Source organism: Argiope bruennichi, chromosome X1 (genome assembly GCF_947563725.1).
Source record: "Argiope bruennichi chromosome X1, qqArgBrue1.1, whole genome shotgun sequence".
Lineage (NCBI taxonomy): Eukaryota > Metazoa > Arthropoda > Arachnida > Araneae > Araneidae > Argiope > Argiope bruennichi.
Genome location: NC_079162.1, coordinates 14,203,105 through 14,218,923, shown reverse-complemented (window position 1 = coordinate 14,218,923; position 15,819 = coordinate 14,203,105). Strand labels below are relative to the sequence as shown.

The following is a 15,819-nucleotide window of genomic DNA, read 5'->3' as shown; positions in this document are numbered from 1 at the left end:
ATAACAAACATTTTGTGATATTTTATGAGATAGACATTCCTTCCATAGATTTACCCCATTCCATTCGAGTGTAATTTTCCTATATAAAGATACAGATATAAACACCGCATATTGTTTATATCATCGGAGTAGATATTGTAAAGGTTAAGAAATTTTCGGACATAAAAAAATTATAAAATGCACCATGCAACTCAGAATAATAATAACAGTGTGCTCGTTTCATCAAGACTGTGAAGTGTTTTAATTTAATTAAATAAAATTCATAATGTATGTATAAATTTCCAGAGAGCATGTTAATTCAAAGAAATTTTCTTTTCGCTTTTGGTTTTTGAAATGTCTATTACTTCCAGGTTAAACTTCGCTGGCCAACAGATTTAGCCATTAATCCTCTCGACGGAGCTCTCTATTTCATAGATGATCACATGGTACTGAAACTGACCCACGACAAGAGAGTGATGGCAGTAGCTGGGCAACCAGCTTATTGTAAATCTCCCAGCGCAGCTGCTCAAAAATCCAGAAAGACAGGAGATTCAGCCTTAGGATCATTGATTAGTTTTACTTTCGGGCCAACTGGTGAACTTTACATTGCTGAAGTGGATAAAAACAATGTCAACAGGTAATTTTGGATTTCATAAAAAAGACTTCCTTTGCGCCTAATCTAAAATTCAGCATATAAATCAACCTAATTTGTAATTTTAAATACAATTATTTTGCTAATTATGTTTTAATCAATCTTATTTGTATAAACAATATAGAAATATTTTATAGTTTAGAGTATCGTCATCATAACAATATTTAATATTAATCCGGTACAAAGGGAATGATAAACTCTTCATTTATTAGATGTGAACTAAAAACTCAGTAATAACTGTTTTCGTAATTAGGCTGTTAACTCTAAAATGGTAATTGACATAAATTAATTACTTTATATGAATATGTATCGGTTCATCACAGAAGCAAGTATTTTTCATAAATCGTTCAGAAACAATCCTAGTCTAAAAAACATTTATCGCCAAAAATTTTCAGTCTTTTTTTTTTTTTATTTATTAAAAACAATTCTCATATTGTCATCATTATCTTGGGAGAAAGGGACTAAGATAGAAACAATCAGTAATATTATGCTTCTGTACACGAATAATTTTAATATTTCGATGTCAAAAATGTCAGGAAATTTTCTCAGATACTCAACTTTATTAAATTTGTTTTAGTATTTTCATTCGTGTTAAGCGATCACAATAATCAAAATACTTGTATTCTTTAAGCTTATCTTGTATGATTATATGAATAAATATTTCTTTAAGATTGAAGTTCTAAACAATGGTCTTCTTTCAAATTTTCAGAGTTCGAAGATTGACTCCAGATGGTGAATTGTTGCATTTTGCTGGTAAGGAAGATGGTTGCCTATGCGAATGGCTTAACTGTACGTGTGCTGTAGAAGATGAAGGATTTCTTGCAATGGATACTAAACTGTTCGCAGTTTCATCTTTAACAGTCACAAGCGACGGAGTAGTCCATATAGCAGACCAAGGAAGCTTGAGAATCCTATCAGCTATACCCTACTTACCGCAACCAGATGAACAATTCGAATTCCAGATTGCTTACCCCGACAATCATGAGGTGTATGTATTCAACAAATATGGGCAGCACTCAGTTACTCGAAGCATACTGACAGGAAAAACAGTGTATACATTTTTATATAATGTGAACACAAGTTTTGGCAAACTCAATGCAGTTACAGATGCATCCGGTAATAAAGTGTCATTTCTTCGGGATTCTGGTAATAGCTTGCATACTATTGAAACAGCTAGAGGAACCAAATGTCGGGTTCAAGTAACAAAACAAGGGCTACTAGAAACTATTGTCGATCCGGATAATTTAGAAATTAAATTTCAGTATGATACCATGGGACTTTTGACCAGTCGTTCAGATGCCGCCGGTCGATCTTTCTTTTACGTGTATGATGAGAATGGACGATTGACTGATGTTGTCAAACCAAGTGGGCAAGTGACCAAACTGTCTTTCGATTTGAGTTCGGAAGGAGCCTCAGTCTTCTCGCACGATGAAAAGAAGGATAGCCAGCTAGTCGTAACAGTGAAAGGAACTTCCGTTATCTCAACCCAAAGTAAGTGAACTACCTCTTTTGAATTCACCATAATCCTGGAAAGGTATTAGTATAAATGTTGCCGGTATCGAGATTGATCCCGTCAAATCAAAACAGATAAAAAAAAATGTGAAAATTCATCCATAGTTTGCTCTCTAGAAAAGAACACAATCTTCTGAATCTTCAAATTTTGGTCAAAAATAATATGAAGCACGAAAATTTCAGCCAAAGTATTGCGATTATTCTCTAAATAGTTCGTTTTTATTAATCAAAAGTTGTATTATTATTATATATTATTATATAAAGTTATTATATTATCATTTCTGCTGAATTAAAACGTGTAAATGGCATAAGCCATTTTATTTGCCTTCGAATTGACAAAATTAACTTTCGGCGGTTTTTGGAAATTATATTGTTGTCTATAATTTTAAAAGCAACCAGGCGTTTAAAAATGTGCTTCAAGCAGGTTACATTCTCTGTTTTGTATAGAAAAAGTTTGAATCATAAGAGGATTTTGAATGTTTTAAGCAGCTTTTTAATTAACACATGTCTAGTTTTTCAATGCTATTATGTATCATTCAACAGCTAGTATGGGATTCTCGTTATAGTAACTTTTGGAAAATAATTAACTTTCGGTGATTTTTGAAAATCTGTTAAAAGTATTTCAAATTTTACCCATAGATAATGAAACATAAGGAAGGTTTTAATGAAGGTTTTATTACAGTCAATTAAATTTTTATTCATTAAAAAACGATTTTATTTATTTATAAAAACACGAAAATATTTCTATATTTAGCGATTCTTGGTATATCGCCTAGCATATAAAAAATTATAAACAAATTGGTTCATAAAAATGTAGTGGTGAACAATGAAACAGTGACTGTCGAAAATTGTAAGCTACATTATGTAAATATATCATGGCCTTTTAGACCCAACAAAACAATGTTATTTAAATTTTGAAACCTATGGATTCTTTTTACTCAGCGTTTTTGTCTATGGAAAAAATGAATAAAATTTACATACAAGAAGAGAACATTTCTTTATTTCAGCACTTTTAGTTATGAAATTGAACTTTTTACTTCATTAAATGCTCGATGGGTAGAAGTTCGAATACATTTATCTAGAAGTAATTTACAAAAATACATATCTTACTGCGAACTAAACCATGACACTATATCAAATAAACGAATATTTAAAATTTCGGTTTTTCGCATTTAAATAAAAGGCTATTAAATATAAATGCTGTAGGTACACTAATAAATAAAATGAGTCGCCACGTATCAAGATAGCTTAATTAGGTCAAGAATAATTTTTAAAACAAAAAGACACAAATACTTCAAAAGAATTTCTTTTCTCTATCACTACGTAATATACAAAAAGAATATCTGGCAAAAATTTCAGAGTGATTTCTACTAATTTTTTGGGGAATGCAGCTTTTTCATTAAAAAAAAAATCTTTTAAAAAATACCTAAAATACCTATAGCCACTTTTCTATCGATTCCAATTCTGAAGAGAAAGCAAAGAATCCCATTTTATGGAAATATTATTTTGTAATTTCAAATAGTTTCTATTTGGTTGTAATTCAGAAATCATTTTTATCGATGTCTGATAACGAACGCTGTTTTTAATAGTTTTCGAGAGCCAATTATGATAGAAAAGAGAAGTTTCCAAAGGCACAGACTATATTTCAAAAATGTATTCTATTCAAAAAATTCATCGCTTTAAAAAAGAATTTTAAGAAAAATTCTTGTAAATTAATTTTTTATCGCATTTTTCTGAATAACGATCGTATAAAGCCTATCCGAAATTGCAGAACAACACTTTTAGAACAGATGAGTGCTTCTTCGCGAATTCGGTCAAATAGAAACATATTTGTAGGCACTTTTCGATTATGTTTTATTTTTCTTTATAAACATTGAATTACGTTCAACAAATTAATACAGATATCATTCGGAAATTTTAACCATAGTTTATCTCTAAGCAGTACGCAATTTAGTGGAATTGCAATATTTCCGCTTTGTTAAAATATCTTTCAAAATTTACTTCTGATCTATTTATACTCGTTCGATTGCTCATTTTACAAGATAATTCTCTAATTTAGATTTTTTCCTTTCATATAAATATCTTTGAATTTAAACGCAAAGAAATCGATGGTTCAATTACAGGATACAGTGCCATGTTTTGAATGGCCAATCCAAGAACTGAATCAAAAAATATATTTACGGTTGTTTTTTATAGTTATGAGGGCAATTTGACGTGACTCTATATAGATTCAAACGGGGAGTATTTATTTGGGCGAAATCGAAGAATGGAAAGACATAACCACTATCTTTTTCCTTTTTGCAAGATTCTTTAAATAAGCAAATCATTTATTCAGATTTCCTTTAATATTTGCAAATACTTTACATTTTGTAAGTCAGAAGAATGCAAAAGTCCAGAATTATAATTTTTTTCAAAAAAAATCCAAGGAAGCCACCAAGCAATTCTGACACTCAGTTAAATAGATAAGAAAAGATTTTTTTCTTCTAGAATAAATACTGCTTGTATCAAAAGAAAGAAGAATCTATCCAAAATATTTTTTTTATTAATTCTTGATTCTTTCATTTCATTTTATTTATTTATTTTATAGAACGATATTTTTTGTTTGGATTTCTAAGTTTGCATTTTGTTCTGAATGCTAAAACTTATGGAAAAGATATATAATTTATCATCTGTAGAATCTTTAGAAACAGTAGCTTAAAATCTTAGAAATCGTAACTTTGCTATTCTTAAGAAAACTTTTATTTATTAATGCACTAAGAAATGGAATTTTTGAATTCTCTGTTTTTATTTTACTATTAAAATGTTTTTATATCAATAATTTTGCCCTTTATAAATAATTTCAAACTAACAGTACCATTGGGCAAGGGGCATTTGATGCAGAATTTTTTGGTCTAATACAATATGGGATTTTCCTTAATTTCAAAATACTCCTGAAAGAGACACCATACAAATTGAGGTGAAGCAGCTACACGTTATATAAAAGAGGTCTTTCACTGCTGCTTCCTACAATGTCTAAACTATTGTTAAAAGAAGTCTACTTTGTGACATCGCATTACAAATATCTTTTACGAAGAAATGCTGGATACTTTTAAAACAAACCTTTCAATAAGCGCTAAAACAGAAATTAATTTTCGAAAAATATCTTCGTTCGTGCTTGCTCTGACGACCGAAGATATTTTTCGGATTTTCTCCCATGTCATATAATCTCTCCATTGATTATTTCAAAACTAAAAATCAAGCAAAATCATTCAATAGTAATTTGATATTTTTGATTACCAAAGCGATGCATAAAGTCACGGTGACCTAATGATAAGACCTTAGCTTCCAGATCAGAAGACTTTAGGTTCGTAACCTACCTTCACTAAAAATGCGCTTTTTTTACAAGTCTTGTGCACATCGCGGTTCAAAATCACATCTGGTTGGTGTAGTGCGTTTGGATTAGGAGCAGCTTAGGCGTCATCATCGTCATCTGATTGCGTTTCAAAATCATGAGGTCTGTTACAAATTAGACTATGCATTGTTCAAAATGGGAAGTTAATGTAGCTAAACTAAACAGAACAAATACATAAATTTATTGAATATACAGATGAGTAATATTAACTTTTTCAGATATTTATTGATTTGTAATTAATGTAATTCAAACCACAGAAGTAAGGATTTTATATTGACTTAGTCAGATGTATAATTGAAGTGTAAGCAAGATATTTCCAAAGAGATGTTTCCTTTAAGCATTTCCATTCTGAGACGAATTCACCAATGCGCTATCTAAAATCATTAGTCTTAGAAATTCAAATAAAAACAATTAGATGAGAAAAAAGTAGAGTCCCTTGCGTTTGATAATTGCAGTTACTTTAAATGATTTGCTTTATCTGAAATTAACTATGGACAATATCTATTGCCATCGGCAACTCGGAATAAGGCAATTTAAATTTATTACTGGAGTTTTTCAAAGTGGGAAACAAGGACTTAAATACAAAATACAAAATGTTTTCATTTTTTAATTCACACTACTATTAAAAAAAAGTACATTTAATAACGGAAAAAGAAGTTCACATATTCATATTATTAATTCCCTGCCTCATAAAGGAAGAAAAAATAATATCAAGTGACATGGTCCTGCATTATTTTATATGCAAAGCATTTAGAAATTATTCAGAAGTGAACATAAAATCTCTCCTAGATTAAAAAGATTTCCACTTTCGGAGTTACTGGCTCATTCCTTTTCATGATTAATACGATCTTTTTTCTCACTTCTCTTACTTTTTTTAATTTTCAAAATCATTTTGTATTCAGTGGCTTCTAATGTTTCATGTAAAATTCAGTATCCTCTGCATTATTTTCAAAGTTTTCTTCCAAACAACCGATTTTTCTTAAACCTCCCGATTATAACCTAGGACTGCAAAAGGAATCAAATTTCAAAAGAACAATTTAGCATTTTCTTCATTCAATTTTCTATTGAAAATTCGTCTTTTAGCAACGACAATAGCCCATTTAAATTCCAGCCACATAATGATATAATTATACTTGTAACCAACTTTCTTTTCTATTGCAGTGAATTTAGACAATTCTTTTTTTTTTTTTTTTCCTTTCACAAAATTTTTTATCAAACTGTATATTAATTACCAATGTAGATATTGTTTACTAGTCATGAATATTGACTAAATTATGCATTAAGACACTGTATATGAAAAACAACATATGAGTCATAGAAAATAAATTGGAAGTAAATTCTTTTATTAAAGCACTAAAAATAACTTTTTTTTAATTTTAATTTTCTAACTTTTACTCAAATATAAATATATGGAATTAATTTTTTTTCCTCAAATTCATTAATAAATAGAGTCGAAACTTAGTTAAATCAATCAGATATTTTAGAATTAAAAAATATTTAATTTTAAAATAGTTAACAACAAATGTACAAAACTCCAGACCATCAAGAATTGATTGAAAATGGATTACAAAATTCCATCTTAAAAATTGAGAAACAAGCCAAATCAAATAAGTTTATGTAAAATCAACCGAAATCAAAACGTTAGAAAATCTTTTTGTACTAAGGCAGGTATTTTTTCCCCTTCTTTTCTTTTCAAGTTCCCATGTGCATAAAAAATGAGTAGAAAACAAAATGAATTAATTACCAAAAGTTATGTACGAAAATGGTTGATTTTCGTCGCGAAGATTTAGGTCTTTATCATGTCGGTGGACCAGCTTTCCAATTCCCACCTCAAAATATATTTCGATAGTGATATGAGGTATGCCTTAACATCTTTTAAAATATGGAAGCTTTGGCCTTCTAGCCAGTTTTCAGTTTAAGGTAGAAAAGTAGCAGGCTCGATGAAAGGAAGCAAGTGGGTCTTGTTTAACAAGTGATTCGTGGATGGCTGGAATCTTGCCAACCAGCATACAAACTTGCAACTTTGGAGGTGAATGCTTAAATACTCCGGCTTTCTTTAAAATAAAATTCAAAAATCTTCCAGAGTAATGAGGAATTTTAAAAGATCGTTAAGGCCTATCTCACGTCACTATTGGCAATGTTCTGCGAAGACCTGCATCGCCGCAACGGCAAATGTCTGAATCTTCTAAATTTTTAATTTTAGATTTCAAATGCGTATGAACATATTACTTTGCAAATAAAAAAATAAAAACTGACAGGCAAATACATTCGAATTTGTTTCAAAAATTGTGATTTCTTGCTTAGTTTGACTTATCTATGGTTTTGAAATAGTGACGAATGAAATGTTTTTATTGCAATAAAGCTATTACTATATACAATATAAAAAATTTCAAAACTATTTTGTTTTTAGAACAAAGAAGTTCCCATTTAAAAAAAACTTAAAATAGCTTCATTTTAACATAAAACAGTCACTCCACAGAATATTCTTTGAAAATGTATTCAATTCTTTAGTATCGCTTAGCGAAGCTTTTCTAGTGTTTCAAATTCTCATTCTACACAAAACAGTATAATAAGTAATCTTAGACTTTGCTTTTATGAGCGTAGCATATTTAATAAAACATGAATGGGATTAAAAAGATGAAAATTGTTCTTCATATTTTTCTATGTTTTTCATTACTTTCATAAGAAAGTTCTCTTTGAAATGCAAAAATAATAATAATAATCTCCGAAAGAATTTGAAAATATGAATATGAGTAATATTTTCCATTAATGGAACATAGTATTCCTATTTATACGGTTTCTGTGGTAATGGGGTGACCGGTTGTAATTTTTTAAATATTTCATCTTTATATAGTTATGTTATGTGTCTAAACTTTTAGAAGTAAAACTTTTGACATAGTAGTATAAATTAAAGCAATAATTTTATTTGAAGTTTCGTGTTCAAAATGTGAAAGACATTTTAAGAATTTCTGATACCGTAAGCAGCTCTTGGTTAAAGAGCGTAAGAAGTTAACATATCCATTATTCATAAGAATAGAACTTTCTCTCTGAAAATATATATTCATTGGTATATTTCGACACTGAACTACAAAAGAACAACTTATTAATGGCCATGCACCTGGAGGATAAACCTTTTACCTAAGACATATCTTTTCAATGAAAGGCAAATAATTTGAATTGGCAACCAATAGAGTTTTCTGTTGAGTAATGGGATTTTTTTCTAAAATTCACTCCTAATTAATTTATTTCATACTAGCAAAAATGGAATTTTTTAATTGTTTTTTTTATGTGTCACAAAGTTTATAAATTTTGAAGACTTGTGTGTTCTCAGTGGTAATATATTGTTTCTTCAACACTTAGTTGTCAATTAATCAATTTATGTAAGAAAATTTTAATTCAGTTTGCCTCTTAATAGAGTGATTCGCTTCAAAATTTCGTAATATTTATAATAAGCCCTAAAATCTAGTTGTCAACTCTCTTACAAAGTTAATTTTTATTTTATTTATTTTCTCCTCTTTTGTTGAAAAGATTTAAAACGAATGAGATTTTTATTTGAATAATTTGCATATTATTCTATGTAATTGTTTCGTAATGTAGGTTTAGTAACATTCATTTTTATTTGTTTATTACATTAATTTATTAAATAAGTGAAATTGTTGAAATTCTTGTTTTTCTCCAACTCGTTTTTTGACTGTTCTATCAGGAAGCAATAAATATCAATAGTCATGTTGAGAAGGAAAATGACATGAATATCAAAGCAATAAAAATATTTTCTATTTTTACAAAATGGAATTTTTAAAAGGCTAGAAAATTTTATTTGTAGAACTTTCAAATAACATCTTTTAAAAATCTTTCCTTAGCAAATAGCACTTTATATTCTAATCTCAATATTTTTAAACCAATGCATCGTGAAATCATAAAAATGTAGATGTTTATAGCTCAAAAAGCTTAAACTCGTATAAATGAAATGATTTTTTTTCTAATAAATTGAAATTTTATTTTTAAAGCATGAACAATTTAGCCGCTTGTAATTTAAGCTGTTGTATAAAATTCTTTCTCATACAAAAAATTTATTTCCATTAACTTTTCCATTGCCATGAAATTTCGCAGTTATATTTAAGGTGAAGAATAAATTGCTTACTTTCTCGAATCCTCATATTAGAAAATGAGAGACTAAATTTTTGATGGTACATATTTTTCCGTAACAGAAACAAGAGGCCTTCTGATTTCCTTAGAGACAAGTTACCTCTGCCATTTCTTTACAAAATATAGAGCTTCCTGAAGTTGCATAGAAGAAAAAATTAATAGAAGTTCTCCCTTTTCAGATGGCGTTTACATCCAAGCCACTTTGCATCAAGATGGCACGATTGAAGTGGAAACTCCATGGCAAGTAGGACTCGTTTGGGAACCGGCTTCTCATTACGTCTTGCAAGAAATGCTCCCTGTTCAAGCTGGGATGTTCCCCTTGCCAGTTCGCCAAACTACTTACGTGGGATTGGAGCCAGCCAATGTCATAGAATGGCGCTACGATGTGAAATACAATAGAAAAGAAAGATCGAGGGTGGAAAGAAGTATTTCAGCTGTTGAGAGGGTGTTGATGGTAAGTCCCCTTCAATGAGCAAGGAGTTAGATTTCAAAATAGGTGGATAGATTTTTATACATTATGAAATTCATTTTTCAGGCTAATGACATTCAGTATCTCACTATGGAATATGACTGGGTTGCAGCTCGTGAAATTCTGTACAATAGCTCTCGACGACCATTTTTAGTCATCCAGTATGACAGTTTCACCAGGCCTATTCAATGGTTACCAACCGAAACTCGTCTGCCCTTAAATGTAATGTACGACAGACTAGGCAGATTATCTGGATGGCAACAAGGTCCTTTGTCTGAGAACTATGGCTACGATCGCATGAGTCATCTTGCTGAAATCAAGTATCCAGAAGGCTCAGCAATGAGATTTAATTATGATGGGAAAACTATGGTAAGATTTTTTTTAGTGAAAGATATTGTGAGTTATGTCTTAAAGTAATACATAAACAGGGTGTCTCAGAAAGATTGAAACCATCTTTATATTCATAAAACTGCCCTGTCATTCATTTTCAGAGAATCAAATTTCTTAACTTTCATATTATCCCAGTACCTAAAATTAGTCAATTAGAAAGTTTTTTCACAATTTATGTTGCTTATATTAACATTATTTTTTATAAGCTGTGCAATTGCATAGAAAACTAAATATGAATCGAGAATCAAAAAAGACTTTGTGAATGAATAACCGTTGGAAGTTCAACGTTATAACGAGAAAACATCTCCACAATCGTAAAAAAGGGGCAATTTTGAATAATGCACACAAAATAATAAATGCATGGTTTCCATTTTATGCAACATTTCTATAAAATCTGCATCACTCAGATATTCTTCATTAACATCTTATTTAAACAAACATTCATCCTTCTTGCACATTTTTATTTAATTCTAATTGTTTTAGATCAGTAGTGACAAAATTTTTCAATCGATTTTTCACTCACTTTTTGACGAACTGCAGTTTTGAAATTTATAACACTGACTTTTTCTCACTGACAACGTATTTTAAAATTTTCAGCATAATATAACACTCAATAATATAGTTTTCGTTGATTATATCTGTAACATTTTTTATTAACTTTTGGGTTATGAAACAAGAGATGATCTCAGTTTCTTTGCTTTTCCTATCATAGCAACATTTTACAATATAAACTATCCTCCGTGGTCCCCCAAAAGCATACAAATAATATCTGTAATATGTCAAAACCCGTCATTCTATAGAACATCTAGCCATTTTATAAAATGCATGGCGCTTTAAGCATAGTATGAAATATGAGAATTATTATATACTTTCCCTAAACGTTATATGTAATAACTAGGCATTCTACAGAATGACGAAAGCTATTTAGGCAAAGTATTTAAAAAGTCATGGTAATACTATTATTTCAAAAACCTTTATTTCGCAATTATAGAAATGTTATTTTGAAAAAAATAATCAAAGAATCCAATTAAAAAACTTTTATTTAAAATGAGTTTTAAAAAATGAAGTTGTTCAAAAAAATGTGTGCCTTTCCTATTAAAGAAATCAAAATAAAATATGAAATGACTCGTTGCATTAAGAAAGGGAATTGTTTATTTTGAATTACAATTAATTTTATTTTTTGTAAAAATTAAAACAAGGTCATTGAATAAACTTTCCTAAAAAAGCAAAGATTAATAAAATACCTATGAATATAATATTTTCCTAAAAAATAAAGAATTTAAATTTACCTATTTGTTGCAACAGAATAGACTTCAATGACATTTTAAATTATACTATGTCACTTTTTTCGAGCAAAGACATTTCATATTTTGGCTCATATTTGGCATAGTTTTACTCATACACTTGATGAATCCTGACCGCTTCCACTTGACTTAAAAATTATAACTGGCCGGAGAGGAATATCATGGTCAGGAATATCTTCAATTCCAAGCAAGCTCGTAGGGCGTAAAGTGAATAATCTTGCTCACAGTTGATTTAAAAGCCCCTCAGAAATTCCAAGTCTGCGGAAACCAACCTCTGACACAAATTGCCAAAATATTGCGCGAATCACCTCAGCATTTATCGATGTCAGGAATAGGTACTTGCACAGTCATTCCCAAAGGAGCGATGGGAAACTCTTTCTCTGAATTCATTTTCATTTTTCTCTTTTTGGCTTCTATTTCGTATTTGGCTTCTTTTACTGTCTGTTGAATTTTCAGTTTTGAAACGAAGAGTGCATAAAGTATCCAATTCATCATCTTTACTAGCATGGCCACAGAATTTATGAATTTTTGTCGGCGCTTTGTGCACGCATATGCTTTACTGCTTTCCTTTAAACAGACATAATAAGTAGCAGCAACGGAAATCTCTTCGATAAGTATGTCATTACATGTTGGTTTAATTCACTATGGATTATAATTTCGTTCATGTGTTTTAAATAGGCTCTTTTTCTTGCATAAATTAATTTATTTCATCTTTTTGCATCGTTTGAATGCTTTATATTATTTTTTCTAGCTTCCCCTTGGTATTTATATCTCTAAAAACTTCTTGGGGTTGAAAAGGCATTGTTAAATCTAATTTAGGTTTACAGAAGAAAAGGATTTGGTAAGGTGTTCTTTTGATTCAAGAAGGATGAGCTCTTTTTTTTATTATTATTATTTTTTTTTTTCATAAATTGAACGAACCGGGGTCCTTCAATCCATTGGTCAAAGTTGTTATCATGCATCCAAATTCTGAGAGTCTATATCTATATTAGCTTTTTCGACACTACTTTGGCTTTGTGAATGGCGAGATTTCCCAGGGGTGATGTTCACCTCCTTGCCAAAACTCCTTCAAACTGGTTACCGCATTTTTGGCAAATTCTCTCCCACTGTCAGATTGTAATATAAATAACGCCCAAATATGTCCACTAGGTTATACGCTACTTCTTCAGCTTATTTTGACGCCAAAACAATCCTAATCAAAAATTTCATAAGATGAGCTTGGTACACCATAATAAATTTGCACTATCTATCTGGCTGAGAATGAAAATCCATAAGGTTTACCTGACAACAGGAATTAGAGTAGGAACATTCATAAGTTTCACAACAAAGTCCATTTTTATACCTTTTTGATTTTTCTGCCAGAACTTACAAAGTTGTATATACATTTCAATATCATGACATTTAAAGTTTTTGTATTTGGTTGAAAGTTCTTTCAACATTGTATCATGTCCTCTATGTTCAATTGCCAATTGAACTTCATGAAGAGCATGAAATATCTCAGTGTCTGTGACGTAATACTGTATAGCAATTACGCCTTTCTTAACCTGGTAAATGAGCTCACTTTTGTTTTCCACAATAATCACCTCTCAGCTATTCAGAAACCAATAGTCCAATGGTTCCTTCTTAATAGTTATTTTTGTTTTGTTTTTTACATCTTTTATTAACTTCTGGTAAGTAGTTTCTGTTAAAAATAAATTGCTTTTTGCATCATTAACTTGAAGCTCATTCGGTTCATCTTCGAATCCTCGTTTCATGTCTATTGAAACGCTCTTCTATTTTCATGCTTCTCAGAATAAAACTAATATTTTGTTGAACGCATTTAAGTGCAAATTAAATATTTTTACACTCGTAAAAATGCAAATTGAATTTCTGAGCATGAGCAGATGATTACAAGTCACGTTCCATGCCACGTAATATTCAAAAAGAATTCATCAAATGATACATTTCATACTTTGACGGTTTGACATTTGGCATTCTACAGAATGGCTAGGAAATATATAAAATATTATTCATTTCATACGTTGTCGGCAAATTTTCGGTATCTATAAAATGCCTAGGTATACTATAAAATGCTAGATTTCAAATTTTGCTGGCAATTTACAGAATGGAAAATAATTTGACTGAATGTACTTTACGCGACAATTTTGTTTATGCGAATATGGATTACTTCTATATTTGCCCAATTGTGTGTAATTTGTAAGAGATAAGATAAAAATTTCGGCTTTTGCTTTTCCAGGATTGATTAGTCAGTGTATAATCTCACGCAATACTCCAGAACTACTTGCATGTATTCATCAATTCCATTCTGGTATCAATCTTCGATGATCCTCAAATCTTGTTGGGAATCGTTCTTATTGTACATCTCAAGCATAACATGATACTATGCAAAATATACGACCTGTTGTAGATCTTATTTCAGCCAAGCAATTGTTGGAGTCTAAGAATTTCTGGGAAATTTCTATGTAACCCACCTTTCATACATTTCCATAAAAATCATTACCAATAGCCTACAATGCTAATTAATAATTATTTTACAGTTCTGACGTTGTCCTCATAAACTGCCGATCTTACTGAGTTACTGAATTTGTGGATTAAATATACACAACTTTTAAGTTACAAGCGGTCATCTAAAACATCTCATAATGAGGAAATTTAATCAGATTCTTTCAATTAGCAAAACTATGACAAGCTGCTTTCATGAGATCTAATTTCATGAACGAAAGAGGAAACGCTATGTTTTTTTGTTTTTTTTCTCTCTAGTTTAAGTAGCTAGTGTGGAATATTTAGATGACCAGATCTGAGGGCCAATTATTTTCCTCCCAGTATTTTTTTACTTTTTCAGATATCTCACTTGCGCAGATAATAGAGATATTTTGTGAATTTGCGTTGTTGACCAACAAGGAAACAGGCTATTTAAAGATCAATGCATACGATGGAACTGAATTTGTAATATTACTATATCTCGTTGATTCTCTTTATGTCTTCATATTCTTCACAGAGCAGAAAATGTTATTAGAACTGACTTAAATAAGTTTCCCATTTAAAACTCTGAGATGGTGATTAACAATCTTTATTCAGATGCGTTATGTTTTATGGTTTCCAATTCTTTCGTTAACTCATAGTAATATAGTAACTCATATAGTAACATATAAAAACTGTATTACTTTTAAAGAACTTTAGACATTCTCTTTAGAGCTCTAGATTTCACACTAGAAGTCGACTCTCTGGTTCGTGGTGTTTTTGTTCCTTTATCAAATAGGTTTTTTTACGCATTCTTGATGCCAAACTCGTCTCTTATCACACATTCTCTTATGAACAACATTTTCATTTACCAATCCATATCACTATAGTCACAAAATTCATCGCCATCATCATGTAATTCAAGACAGGGAAATTTGGACTGGGATGAGACTGTAGTCGAACAGCTAAATTTATTATAACTTCAAGGTGGAGAAAAAAATCTGACATGATTGAATGAAAATCAGCATGCCTATTTTAGCCAAAGTTAGCTGAAAAATCGAGGTTAACAAAAAATTAAATTAAAAGTAATCGTTTTCGCTGCCAAATCGAAATGAAGCAATTTTTTTAACCAATTTCTTAAAATATTTTCACTGTTTCTAATAATTTAAATAAGAACTTTTTGAACAGATTTAAAAGAAAACTGCTATTACTCAAATTCGAAGCAACTCGAATTTCGATTACATTTTTTTAATAGCGTTTTCATATATGCAATGGCTAACGACAATATTTCACAACAACTTCTTTGGAAATTTTGATTTCTATTCCTACATATTATTCTTCCTAAGGTGTGTTTCAGATTTTTAGGGACACCATATAAAAACATAAAATCGGAATAATTTTTACCTAATATCTGTAAAAACTTCTTTAAAAAACATGTAAAATTAAATATAATAAAAAAATCTAAAATAATTAAATAAATATCAATGCTAATAAAAGAAGAAAATAGAAAAAAATC

The 15,819-nt window shown here is 30.0% G+C and overlaps 1 protein-coding gene across 5 annotated transcripts in view; it reads left to right on the top strand.

Annotated features, from left to right (window-relative positions):
• The window catches only part of LOC129958537 (teneurin-m-like), a 416,933-nt gene that overhangs the window by 392,878 nt on the left and 8,236 nt on the right, over positions 1-15,819 (top strand). For all 5 annotated transcript variants that reach the window (XM_056071080.1, XM_056071079.1, XM_056071076.1 and 2 more), the window contains 4 exons: positions 351-616; positions 1,341-2,122; positions 9,860-10,134; positions 10,216-10,518. In XM_056071080.1, coding sequence (XP_055927055.1) covers positions 351-616; positions 1,341-2,122; positions 9,860-10,134; positions 10,216-10,518 — 1,626 coding nt within the window. The remainder of the gene's footprint in view (positions 1-350; positions 617-1,340; positions 2,123-9,859; positions 10,135-10,215; positions 10,519-15,819) is intronic.